At 44.0% G+C, this 14,031-nt stretch overlaps 1 protein-coding gene across 1 annotated transcript in view; it reads left to right on the forward strand.

Moving 5' to 3' along the window:
- LOC120053010 overlaps positions 1–14,031 on the forward strand; it is a 120,632-nt gene that overhangs the window by 45,429 nt on the left and 61,172 nt on the right. Inside the window, exons 4-5 of the mRNA XM_039000265.1 lie at positions 13,102–13,117; positions 13,495–13,598. Of these exons, the coding sequence (XP_038856193.1) occupies positions 13,102–13,117; positions 13,495–13,598 (120 nt within the window). The remainder of the gene's footprint in view (positions 1–13,101; positions 13,118–13,494; positions 13,599–14,031) is intronic.

A 14,031-nucleotide genomic window follows, 5' to 3' on the forward strand; every position in this document is an offset into this window, starting at 1 on the left:
CTGACCGCTCCCTCCACACACGGGGGCTGAGTAAGTTCTGACCGCTCCCTCCACACACGGGCTGAGTAAGTTCTGACCGCTCCCTCCACACGCGGGGGCTGAGTAAGTTCTGACCGCTCCCTCCACACACGGGCTGAGTAAGTTCTGACCGCTCCCTCCACACACGGGCTGAGTAAGTTCTGACCGCTCCCTCCACACGCGGGGGCTGAGTAAGTTCTGACCGCTCCCTCCACACACGGGGCTGAGTAAGTTCTGACCGCTCCCTCCACACACACGGGGCTGAGTAAGTTCTGACCGCTCCCTCCACACACGGGCTGAGTTAGTTCTGACCGCTCCCTCCACACACGGGGGCTGAGTTAGTTCTGACCGCTCCCTCCACACACGGGGCTGAGTAAGTTCTGACCGCTCCCTCCACACACACGGGGCTGAGTAAGTTCTGACCGCTCCCTCCACACACACGGGGGCTGAGTAAGTTCTGACCGCTCCCTCCACACACGCGGGCTGAGTGCTCCCTCCACACATGCGGGCTGAGTGCGCAGTTGTGAACACAAGGTCCTGTTAAGGCTACAGAAATAATACCTGTAAAAACAGATCAAACTGATGGGATACACAAGCTACATTCCTTGCCAAATGATGACAGTTTAATCACTCATTCAAAATGGACTGGTTGATTGAAGTAGGAAAAAGATGTGTTCCAACAACGAGCTGCAGTTTTGGAATAATTGCATCCTGTCTATTTTCCGCTTAGGCTACTTTGCGAACTGCTAGTGGCATTTAGAATTAGCTAGCCTAGGCTACACGGGTTCCACGCTGACAATCTGCAAAAACATTAGTTTGATTAAGACAGAGCGTATTTTCATTAGAATCATTGAGCATAAGCCTACTTACCAAACAGATGTCCTGGCCATAATTCATCACCATGCAGTGTTCAATGTGGAATTATTTATCCATTTAGAAAATTCCAAAGAACAGGCAGAATAAACAAATTTGAACTTCTGTACAGTATATCGAAAAGAAGACAGATTTTGGTTTGCAACCCTGAAAAAATGGTCTTTCAACTCACCAAATTGAGCCCCGTTTCAAATGATCACTTTTTGAGAATAACTGTTCCAGAAGTGAGATGTGCATCACTTCACGCTGGAAACTTTCTTCATTTGGAAAAATATTCTGTTATATTTTATTCTGTTATATTACATCATGTTTTTACTCTAAAATAGGTGTGTCTTGACAGTGATAAGGGCTTTGGAAATAAGAGCTTCGTGTCTGCTAAATTAACAAAACAATGCTATGCCATTTCACAGCCATATGCTTCTACTAGCAAGCGCCACTGCTGAGGTTACTTCCTTTTTGAAGATTGTGTTCCACGATATAATATAACCAGTTGATATTACGGTTTCAATAAATTATTATTAAATGGTACTTGCTTTTTTAACCTTTATTTAACTAGGCAAGTCAGTTAAGAACAAATTATTATTCACAATGACAGCCTACTGGGGAACAGTACCTTGTTCAGGGGCAGAACGACAGATTTTCACCTTGTCAGCTCAGGGATTCGATCCAGCCCAACGCTCTAACCACTAAGCTACCTGCCACCCCATTGACTAAATATTTATATATATGGGGCAATTTAGCTGTTATGATTTGTTATCTGTAGTAGTTATGATAAATGTACACGTCTTTTTTTAATGCGAGTACTCAAACAGTAAAAAAAATGTCTAATGCCTAAATTCATCTTGCACTATTTTTGTCCCAGACATGAGACTTCCGAGCATGGTTGGGGTCTTGAGGTCTGTAGATTGGTGCAGTGAAGTTCATAATGCCCACGTTAACAAAAGGTTCACATCTCTCCTCCTCGCTGTCTCTGAACATGACCTTGGGAGGCCGAGCTCATTCCATAAATGTTGCCTCTAATAAACGACTCTTTAAAAGTGCTAGTGCATGTTAATGGGTGGTAACGCTTGTTCAGTATGGCATCCGTTCCCTGTCTGTGACACGACTCTCTCGCTACCTCTGCCACACAGACACACAGAGTGATGATCCCCAGGCTGTTTCTGTTCTCTCTTTCCGCATTTCTATCTCTGTCTCGGTTCGCTCCCTTCTTCTCTCCCCTCCATGTCCCTTGTTCACATCTGTCTCTTTCCACAGAGACGAACCTATTGCGATGCTGATAAGAGAGAGAGAGATGGATATGCAAGATGTTGGCAGAAGGGTTATGAGATGGGCAGGCAGACAGATGTGTGGAGAGATAGTCGACCAGACAGACGAACTGACCGGATGTGAAAGGACAGACATCGAGCAGACACCCGACAGCAGACACCTAAATAGACAGACTCCTGAAAACAGAGAGAGAGAGAGTCAAAGAGAGCGCGAGTGACATATCGCACCACATACAGGCCCCCAGCCCAACAGCCAGACAGGCTGTGGATGCAAAAGCAGGGGCCAGAGGAAGTGTGTCCATTTGGGGTTATGTTTAATGGACTCCCCTGTCAAAAGCACTCAGCACTCCAGTCCATCACAGTGTTGTGGGGCAGGGTTAACACTGTTCTCGGGTCTAACTGCCAGTAATGAAGTCATAAAGCACTCCACACAGGGACCTTAAAGTGATGGAGCCAGACGGAAGCACCGCCACTGGCTAATTATCTTTGCACTGAGGTTATCAGACCCAGGTGTTTGCATCTGACCACAAAATACTGGCTTTTCCACATGGCTCCAAAGGCCAGAGTGTCTGTGTGTGTCTGGCTGAGGAACTGAAAAACTGAGAGAGAGACGTGTTTAGGGCCCTATAAAATCCACGATGCAGAGAACACGGACAGAATCACAGAATCCAACAATATAATTTTTTTTATTGAACTTAGTAGGGAATCAACTAAATGTATTGGAAATTAATTAATTAGCTCAAGTTTAAATCAAATCAAATTTTATTGGTCACATATACATGGTTAGCAGATGTTATTGCGAGTGTAGCGAAATGCTTGTAAAATGCTTGTTTATCATGAGACATTAACAGAATGTATCAGTGATTTGTATTTCCTGCCACCTTCTGAAGAGGCAACGAGAATTCCCCCGGTCTGTGTATGTATGGTGCGTGCAGCTACCACTTTGTGTCGCCGTTAGTGATGATGCTAATGAAAAATCTTCTGGTAGATGGAAAAGCTTTCCCAAAAACCTTCTCAATTACATGTTAACTACAAAGTAGCCTATGCTTACCTGGCAGAATGATATAATGATTATTTGCATCAATCCAGTGGGTATTTGTTTAGCAAACTCTACCATCACGTGTGCTACAAAATTCCTAGGTGTGCACTGGAATTAAATGGTAACTACACCCCAAAATCTAAATGTCCCCAAAAATGTCCCAGACTCAAAAGTGTTCTCCTGTTGTGGTTTAAGCATTGTTGTTGTTGACTTAGAACATCCAATTGAGTTGTTTTTCTATTAAAAAAGTGTGATTTTGAGTTTGAAAACCTGAAAAAAATGGGGAAAGCGGAAACCTGGAAAAATAAAACAGAGAAAACAGAATGTGGGGAAAAATGAAACGAAATCAGACGAAAAATAAAATAGGTTTTATAGGGCCCCGCGTGTGTGTTTCTCTGTAACAGTCATTGCAAGAGAAAATGAGTCCTGTGTCTATGTATAGTTGGACAGTGCTGCGGTGCTGGAAAGACTCAAACCCCGTAGTAGAAGATGTGTTCACTCACATCAGGTGCACGGATTACGTGATCTGTGTGTGCGAGTGTGACTGATTCACCATGAGACTGGCTGGCACCCTTCGCCCAAGCACAGCCCTGTCAGAGTCCTCCCTAATGCACCCAGACACCTCTGCCCCCTCTGGGGACCCTGCTATTGAGCAGTAGCAGGACTCTATTCCCATAATCCCTCTCTCTCGTCTCCAATCATCTCCTCTCTTCTCCCTATGCTCTCATCTCCTCTCCTTTCCCCTCACACCCTAGACCAATCAAGCCCTGCTGATTGTGAAATTATGTGATGTGGTTCAGAGGGTGTGCATAATGTATGTGTGAGCATGCTCCTCCATAATGGGTCTGGGGGAAGTTGGGATGTACAGAGCATGTATGTGTCATGTAATGGGTCTGTGTATGTGTAGGTCTGTGTTCTGTTCCGGTGTAAACAGGATTGTCAGTAGTTTATTAAGAGTTAAGGGATTAAGGTTTATCCCATCTCCCTCCAACTCCGCTTCACCATCCCTACTCGCCCCATCTGTGTTAGAGAGAGAGACCGCAGCTAGATTAGACAGGAGAAGGAAAGGGAAGGGAAGAGTTGATGGGAGGATGATGATATCGCGGTAATGGTGTCACATACAGAACATTGAAATAATATTTATTTGGTTTCTTTTGGCATTGACTGTAAGGGGACCACAGTTACCATGATGGTTACTGATTGTGTAGATACAGTAAGCGAGATCTAAGTGAATTTATGTGTTGAAGATACTTTTGTATATATACTGTATATACAAAAGTACACCCCTTCAAATTAGTGGATTTGGCTATTTCAGCCACACCTGTTGCTGACAGGTGTATAAAATTGAGCACACAGCCATGCAATCTCCATAGACAAACTTTGGCAGTAGAATGGCCTGACTGAAGAGCTCAGTGACTTTCAAAGTGGCAACGTCATAGGATGCCACCTTTCCAACAAGTCAGTTCGTAAAAACTTTACCATGCTAGAGCTGCCCCAGTCAACTGTAAGTGCTGTTATTGTGAAGTGGAAACGTCTAGGAGCAGCAACTGCTGAGCTACGCAGTGGTAGGCCACACAAGCTCCCAGAATGGGAGCGCCGAGTGCTGAAGCGCGTAGCACATTAAAATCATCTGTCCTCGGTTGTACCACTCACTACTGAGTTCCAAACTGCCTCTGGAAGCAACGTCAGCACAAGAACTGTTCATCAGGAGCTTCATGAAATGGGTTTCCATGGCCGAGCAGCCGCACACAAGCCTAAGATCACCATGCGAAATGTCAAGCGTCGGCTGGAGTGGTGTAAAGCTTACCACCATTGAACTCTGGAGCAGTGGAAACACGTTCACTGGAGTGATGAATCATGCTTCACAATCTGGCAGTCCAACGGACGAATCTGGGTTTGGCGGATGCCAGGAGAACGCTACCTGCTCCAATGCATAGTGCCAATTGTAAAGTTTGGTGGAGGAGGAATAATGATCTGAGGCTGTTTTTCATGGTCCAGTCTAGGCCCCTTAGTTCCAGTGAATTGAAATCTTAACGCTACAGCATACATTGACATTCTAGATGATTCTGTCCTTCCAACTTTGTGGCAACAGTTTGGGGAAGGCCCTTTCCTGTTTCAGCATGACAATGTCCCCGTGCACAAAGCGAGGTCCATACAGAAATGTTTTGTCGAGATTGGTGTGGATGAACATGACTGGCCTGCCCAGAGCCCTAACCTCAACCCCATCGAACGAACACCTTTGGAATGAATTGGAACGCCGACTCCAAGCCAGGCCCAATCACCCAACATCAGTGCCTGACTTCAGTAATACTCTTGTGGCTGATTGGAAGCAAGTCCCTGCAGCAATGTTCCAACAAGCCTTCCCAGAAGAGTGGATGCTGTTATAGCAGCAAAGGGGGACCTACTCCATATTTATGCCCATGACTTTGGAATGAGATGTTCGAAGAGCAGGTGTCCATATCATTTTGGTAATGTAGTGTAGCTCTGTATAGCTCACTCAGCTGTACATTCTGTTGGTAATAGGATACTCTCCTGGAGGTGTTGTGGATGTTCTGTGTGGATTTTTATGCACATTTCTCTTTGTTGCAACTTGCAATCTGTTTGTCATTATACCCTGATAAAGTCAGCTTGTCTGTCGAAACATTGGTTATTAAATTATTGCATCTGTGCTCCTAGAGTGAGGCCTCTCCTTTTATTTTTCAAGTGTTCTACTCTGCTAGCCAGCACCTCACCTAAACAGGTGTGCGCTTCTTTCGCCTCCGCAACTTGCAATCCAACTGTTCCTTGGCTCTATCTGCACTTTAGACAGCAGCACCTCTGAGATCTTTAGCAGTGGACTTTCAGAAATGTTTTTGTTTTATTGGGGGGAAAAGTCAACTTTACATTCAGAATGTATAAGCGCTGCAGGCGAACTGCCAACTGGGCTGAAAACACTCAATTTCTTTCATCCTCCCCTCTCCCCCTTCTCAACCCAACCTCTACCCCTCTTTCTCTCTCTCTTTCTCTCCTTACCACCCCTAAATATATTCTTCCTCCTTACTTAGGTGTTATTTTCTTTGCTCTTAAAGAGGGGCTGAACTTCCTGATTTAGCATTGTTTTTTGGCTTGGTCATTAAGAAATGCAGTGGCCATGACTGAAGCCAAACGAGAGTTGTCTTGGGGTGGAGGGGTGGTTTAATGTGGGTGTGTGTTCGCACATGGCAAGCGTTTGCACATTCTTTCTGTCAAAACAGTTAGTAATTTACCCTTCTAGATAACTTAACACTCTAACCAGGTCTTGTATCTTGAAGTAACTGTTAGGCTATCCAATGTCAAACCAACTTTGCTATCTTTGGGGATAGTTAGGGACCGTCAATAAATTACCCAATGTATATGGGACAATATGTTCATGTTGCACATCTTTTAGTTGTCTCATTAAATGCTTTCAATATTTGTACATGAATTTCCACAATTTATAGTTGGTTTGAGGTTTTTAAGTCATTGACATTTGGAGCTATTGACATTTTAAAATATTGTCCCATGTAAAATTGTGTGATTTACCGATGGTCCCTAACTATCCTCATAGGGATATCAAATGTCAAACCAAATTGACCATGGTCATTATGATTCGGTCACTGGGCTCCAAATTGATGATTACTTGGTGCTGCCAGCTGTGGGTATGTGGACAGGATTGAAATAAACCCAACCGAAGGAAAACTGTTACGGTACCCTTCTTTCTGTAACATACCATTTTTTCCTATCATCTCACAAATCTCCGTTTTGGACAAGACTGACTTTATGACCAAATGTATCCTATTGACACTTTGTAGTACATTTTGACACTAGAATAAATCTTTCTGACTCATATTGATGCCACATAGGCTGTTTTTAAAACAAGAAGTTGCTTTTTAGGGGCAGTCGCTCTTTAAAGCAATTCAACACTCATGATCCTTTCTTGTCTTTGACCTTCCACTCCTCTCCCTCAGTTGACCCCTGACACCTGTAACCCTACAGAAAGCTCATGTTTTAATGCAGCTGCTCCTTCTCTCCTCCTCTCCTCTCAGAACCCCTCGGTCTCTTACCTTGGCTTCTCTGACCTCCACTCCCCCTCTCTTACCTGCAGTCTCTTCACCTCTGTCCCTGAGTTATGATGACTCAACTGCACACACTCATAGATGGCCTTGTCGCTCAAAACAAACCTTTGGATCCTCCTCAGTGAAGGCATGGCTATGAGAAATGGCCTTTGATGGGTCCTGCCTGTGAACTGCTTGGATGTTTTGGCCGGATAAACACACCTGCCAATCAAATAAATTAGGTTTAAGAGTGTTTTGTTGGGACTGCCAGGGCTCCGGATGATAGGCAATGTTGCCTCGTCGTTGAGGGATCGTTTTTCACCTGCTCGGGGGCTACTGGCTCACCCTGTAACCCACCTAACATGAGATCTAGTGGCAATATACTGTTACAGGAATAGATCTCAGGTGCTGGTCCTGTATAATGAGAACAGCCAAGGTGTCGGCTCTTTTTTTCTCCGCTGATGGCTGGTCCTAGTGGCGGGTGGCAGGGTCAAGGGTTCAGCTCCCCAGGTGGGGCTCCACTCTGCTCTGCCTTCCCCGATCCCCCGTCCCCGTCCCTTGGGCCAGACAGACATGCTCCTCTGCTGGTCCCCTGTGACTAATAGCCCTGATTCTGTGTCAGCTTGGGCACAAACACCAGGGGCTGAGTGAGCAGAACACAAGCAGATTAGCACAGCAGGTGAAGGAGAGGAGAGAGAGGGAAGACAGGAGCGAGGTAGAGAGGGAATAAGGGAGGCTGGCTCTTCTGACAGCGCACAGGAATCTCACTTAAAGCAGCTATAAATAACTCTGGGTCCTCTCCGCTGTGCACTGAAACAGGTCATCTAGTGAATCATACTGAGTCATTTGTAAATATGTATTAATATGTAATACATTGGTAGTTACTATGTACTGCGATTCTCATGATTCTACAGTATACAATGTATGTATTGCAATTCGATACTGTGATTTTATTGCGATTTGATGTTCCAAACATATTGCTCACTATATGTCTGCTGCAGAGAGGCAAGAGAGAGCAGGAGAAAACAAGTGTTGCTTTTGATCAGTCAGGGAAATAAAAGAGCTGAAAAAATGTTGGCTCACTGTTTAAAACAAAGATGGAGAACCAACTATAAGATGAAAAATACCAGTGTTTTTGCGCCGGTACAGCTGACTAGCGCTAGTTAACGCTACCCCAAAAAATGTAAGTTTATATCGATATGACATTGTCCAAACTGGATCGATTCCCCCCCCCCCCCCCCCCCCCCATCACTCGTAGTTACAGCAGATGACTTAGGGATTATGCTGATGAAATGATGATGCCGTTATGTGTGTGTGCTTTAGAAGTGGGTCAGTGACCTCATTATGATGGATCCTCTTCATCTGTCTGGTGAGGTGGAGAGAGAGGTGCCCGGGGAAGACAGACAGCAGCAACCTTTAGTTCAGAGTGAGAAGGATGAGAGCAGCCAGGTGTAGATGCAGGTATACCTGGGACTTTCAGGTAGAGACTGTTATTGACTGGTTGGCCATTTTGCTTGTGTTTTGATTGATGAGCTTGAGCCAATGGCACTATTTACTGAATGTGTGTTTGACAGTATGAGACATTCCCTATATTCATAATACTGGTAATCTGGATCTGTTGGCAGTCTGACTGAGGAAAACAATAGTTTTGAGCAGTGCAGAGTATAGGTCGACCGATTCTGATTTTTCAACGCCGATACCGATTATTGGAGGACCAAAAAAGCCGATACCGATTAATCGGCCGATTTTTAAAAATGTATTTGTAATCATGACAATTACAACAATACTGAATGAACACTTATTTTAACTTAATATAATACATCAATAAAATAAATTTAGCCTCAAATAAATAATGAAACCTGTTCAATTTGTTTTAAATAATGCAAAAACAAAGTGTTGGAGAAGAAAGTAAAAGTGCAATATGTGCCATGTAAGAAAGCTAACGTTTAAGTTCCTTCCTTAGAACATGAGAACATATGAAAGCTGGTGGTTCCTTTTAACATGAGTCTTCAATATTCCCAGGTAAGAAGTTTTAGGTTGTAGTTATTATAGGACTATTTCTCTCTATACGATTTGTATTTCATATACCTTTGACAATTGGATGTTCTTATAGGCACTTTAGTATTGCCAGTGTAACAGTATAGCTTCCGTCCCTCTCCTCGCTCCTACCTGGGCTCGAACCAGGAACACATCAACAACATCCACCCTCGAAGCAGCGTTACCCATCGCTCCACAAAAGCTGCGGGGAACAACTACTCCAAGTCTCAGAGCGAGTGCCGTCACCGATTGAAACGCTATTAGCGCGCACCCCGCTAACTAGCTAGCCATTTCACATCGGTTACACCAGCCTAATCTCGGGAGTTGATAGGCTTGAAGTCATAAACAGCTCAATGCTTGAAGCATTGCGAAGAGCTGCTGTCAAACGCACGAAAGTGCTGTTTGAATGAATGCTTACGAGCCTGCTGGTGCCTACCATCGCTCAGTCAGACTGCTCTATCAAATCATAGACTTAATTATAACATAATAACACACAGAAATACGAGCCTTTTGTCATTAAAATGGTCGAATCCGGAAACTATCATTTCGAAAACAAAACGTTTATTCTTTCAGTGAAATACGGAACTGTTCCGTATTTTATCTAACAGATGGCATCCCTAAGTCTAAATATTACTGTTACATTGTACAACCTTCAATGTTATGTCATAATTAATGGGCCATTCCGATTAATCGGTAAACCTCTAGTGGAGAGAGAAGTCAGTGTGTAGACGGTCTAACAGTGCTCTCAGTATTCCTCAGCTCTCTATTGCGATTATTTGAGTCTTATTTTGAATATGCATGCATTTGGTACACTACCAGTCACAAAACAGACGTGAATTGCAGTGTAATTTGGTAATCTTTTTATCTATCCGTACAATCCTTAGGTACTAGTAGACCAGTGGAGAGGATGGCTGCATGTGGGGTTAATGGGGGGTTAAAACCCAGAGAGAGTGGGAGGGATTGTTATGGAGGCTATTCTTTCTGATGAGTAGTTTTAATCGTTTCAGTAGAAAATCGTGTAATTACTTGATGAGGGAAAATAGTGGTGCACCGAGAGGCACCGAGAGGGAAGATGAGAGAGAAATATAACAACCGAGAGGAACACTTGCTTTATATTTTGTAGTTTTGTAGTTTGTAGTTTTATGGAAACGCCAAAGCTCATCCAGTATGTGTGCAATAAAAATGAACTTTCAAGAGGGCAGTGATGAAATGAGACAATAAGAGCTTGTGCTGTGTGTGTGCGTGTGCGCGTGTGCGTGCTTGCATGTGCTGTGAATGTCTGGCGCTGGAATTAGCCACAGGAGGCTCTCTGTGTGACACCCAGCACAGCGCTGCATGGGGCCACTCCTGGGGAGAGAGTCAGTGTGAAGGGCCATCCATGTGACCATATTGTTTTTGCCAGAGCTGTCTTTGTGTTGTTCTCTGTAATAAATCGCCTTACTGGGGCAGAACTCATTAGTCTTTATTGATTCACATTCATCCATGTAAACTATTTGGACCATACAAATATTAGGGGAGCTGTCCCAATCCTCTTGAAAACATCCCTACCTGCCGCACCCATCCCTGCCCAACAACCATACACACCAAATCAAATCAAATGTATTTATATAGCCCTTCGTACATCAGCTAATATCTCGAAGTGCTGTACAGAAACCCAGCCTAAAACCCCAAACAGCAAGCAATGCAGGTGTAGAAGCACGGTGGCTAGGAAAAACTCCCTAGAAAGGCCAAAACCTAGGAAGAAACCTAGAGAGGAACCAGGCTATGAGGGGTGGCCAGTCCTCTTCTGGCTGTGCCGGGTGGAGATTATAAGAGAACATGGCCAAGATGTTCAAATGTTCATAAATGACCAGCATGGTCAAATAATAATAACCACAGCTGTAATACAGCAGTCTGATTCAACCCCTTGTTTACACTATCACCACCTTCTGTTAGGCTCGTTGCTTTTTTCCACCCTGTTTCCTCAGCTCCATGCAGCCCAGCTGTATCCATCTATCTCTATCCCAGATTCTTTTACAGCAGCACGGCTGGGCTGGTAGACATATTAAAGCTGCTGTTTAATCATTACAGGAACTCACCGAGCTAATGACCAGGATGCAATTCACTGCCCTATCAGAAGCATCTAATGGATGTGCCTCTGGGAGATCAAGATGAGCTTCAATATTAGGGTGGGCCAGCTCACAGTAGTAATTGCGCTGTGTAAAAACCTTACAGAGTCAGGAAGCTAGCTACCTCGGCTTATTTCTCCTCCTGGTTATTATGTATGCTGTACTTAACAGCTCCCCTGTGCCAGGCCAGGTCATTAACTATTTACTGTTAAATCATGTTAGTGTGTTATTTCTTCCTGGTATAAGCCTATAGGCAATTCCCCATTTATCTTCAGGGATGGTCATAATGGGGGTGGGGGGCTCCGCTAGGTGAATTCCGATTCTGTCGCTGTCCACACTGTTCGGGTGAATTCCGATTCTGTCGCTGTCCATTGGACTGAATCACTGCTGTTTGTTTAACCTCCATTGGCTGTTCGGTGCTAATAGATTGTCATTGACATTGGTCTTTGTTCATAAATTAGCCTACTTTTAACCAAACGATGACCTTCAGCCATTATGTAGCTTAACATTGGACTAAATAGGCTAGGAACTGTTTTTCACTGAAACGTATACACTGTAGTCTAATCCACAGCAATGACGAAGGTAAGAGAAGAAGAAAAAAATACTCTGCAATTAAAAATGCCTTCTATACACAGATCTATTGGTGAACCACTTATAGCTGTTTCTACTTTTTAAATTTTTAACATTACAGCAGCATACTGTATATGGTAGGCCTCAGGGTCATCTATTTCATCCCTTTAAAAAAATACTGAAAAGATGAGAGCTCCATGAAACACCTGCCATTATGGCCACTTATCAGCAGCATTATGACATGTTGAATTGCTGTCTGAGTGAGATGACCAGTAATGGATCGTTACAGTATCATTGTCATTGATCAGGTTCTGTTGAAAACATAATGTCAACTGATTGCTTCCATTGATGGATGTGTTCTACAAAGGCTACTCACTGTAATTCTCTCACAATAGATAGTAGGAAAATAAATTGAACAACATACTGAGCAAAGGGAGAGCAAGAAAGAATGGAGAAAGGTATGAGGCCTCATGTGGAAATAGAGGAAGGATGACAGGAAATGAAAGAAAGTGTGAGGGAAGAGTGATATGTGGATGTTTTTACCAAGCTACTCCTTCTGTTCTCTGCCATGAACAACTTACACGACCTGAAGTTTTATAGGGAGGGATGGAGAGAGAGATGGAGAGAGGGATGGAGCGAGGGATGGAGAGAGGAAGGGATGTGAAATCAGAGGAATTGTGTAGGCAGAGGGGAGAATGTAACAGAAAGAATGGGAGGATGAGGTGGAATTGAAGTTTGCCAACACGTCTTTGCCTTTTGAATTGTCTTGGCAGAGGAGGTGGGCTAGATGAATAGCATTCAAGAGGCAGTGATGTAGTTATTTTTATCAGAAATGTGTGAGTGAAAGAGCTTTTATCTCTCAAGCTGGGTCTTGACTTATTGAAAGATGAATAAAAGACAGGAGGAGAGCTACAGTACTGATCATGTACAATGAGACACCAAAGAGGAAGGAAGCTGCAGATTACAAGACTTGTAATTGAACCCTCTTAATGACCATTGTTTTTCTTTTCCTTTGTTTCACAGACTCTGTATTCATTCACCAGCTGTAGATACTGACACAGATGGGGAAAGTAGACATGATATTTTATGCCGGTACACTTGCCCTCTTTTCCTGTCTCTTTCCCTTTTTCTCTTGATAGATTGCTCTGTCTGCAGGTTTGTGATGATGGAGTGGGAGAGAGCATATTAAAAAAGCTCATTACAGGCTCACACTTCCCTCTCCTCCCATCATGATCTGCCTCATTTGTGTATTTTTCCTGCATTTGTTTATTAGATTTTACCAACATATTGCCAAAGGGATATGTAGAGATATTCTTTCAACAACATTTTCTCTAGGTCTTGCCCTTTGTCTCCTTCTCCTTCCCCTCTCATGATTGGCATGCATTTTAACAGTAACCTCTATCGCTCTTCCTAATCGCTATCTCTCTTCCTCTCCCGATCTCTCGATCTCTCTCTCCCATCTCCCCCTCTCTCTCCTCTTTCTCTCCCCTTCCCCCTCTCCGTTCCCCTCTCCCCCCTCTGTCTCTCTGCAGGGTCTCTATCTATCAGTGTGTTCCTGGTATCTCTGGGGCTGACGGTGTGTGCCGTGTGGCTCGTAGCTCTGTGTGGAGTCTGCACCTGGTGTCAACGCAAACTGGTGAGTGGACCACTAACATTTACCTATGACATTATATCCTATTATTTGGTTTTAGGACACATTGTCCTTCCCAGAACAACATAGTACAGCAGGCTTCCATCCACTCTTCCATGACTCTTATTTATTTGTATAACTTTAATTCGACTAGCTTGGTCAGTTATCATCGGCAATTATGACCTGTCTGAGAGGTCATTACACACATGTTCAGGTCATTATACACACCCCAGCATTTACCCACAATATTCCCCAGAGCTAGTAGGGATTTATCCTGAGTTAGCTGCCTGGTAAGGTTAGCTGCCTGGTAAGGTTAGCTGCCTGGTAAGGTTAGCTGCCTGGTAAGGTTAGCTGCCTGGTAAGGTTAGCTGCTTGGTAAGGTTAGCTGCTTGGTAAGGTTAGCTGCCTGGTACGGTTAGCTGCCTGGCAAGGTTAGCTG

This window comes from Salvelinus namaycush, chromosome 1 (genome assembly GCF_016432855.1).
Source record: "Salvelinus namaycush isolate Seneca chromosome 1, SaNama_1.0, whole genome shotgun sequence".
NCBI classification, from domain to species: Eukaryota; Metazoa; Chordata; class Actinopteri; order Salmoniformes; family Salmonidae; genus Salvelinus; species Salvelinus namaycush.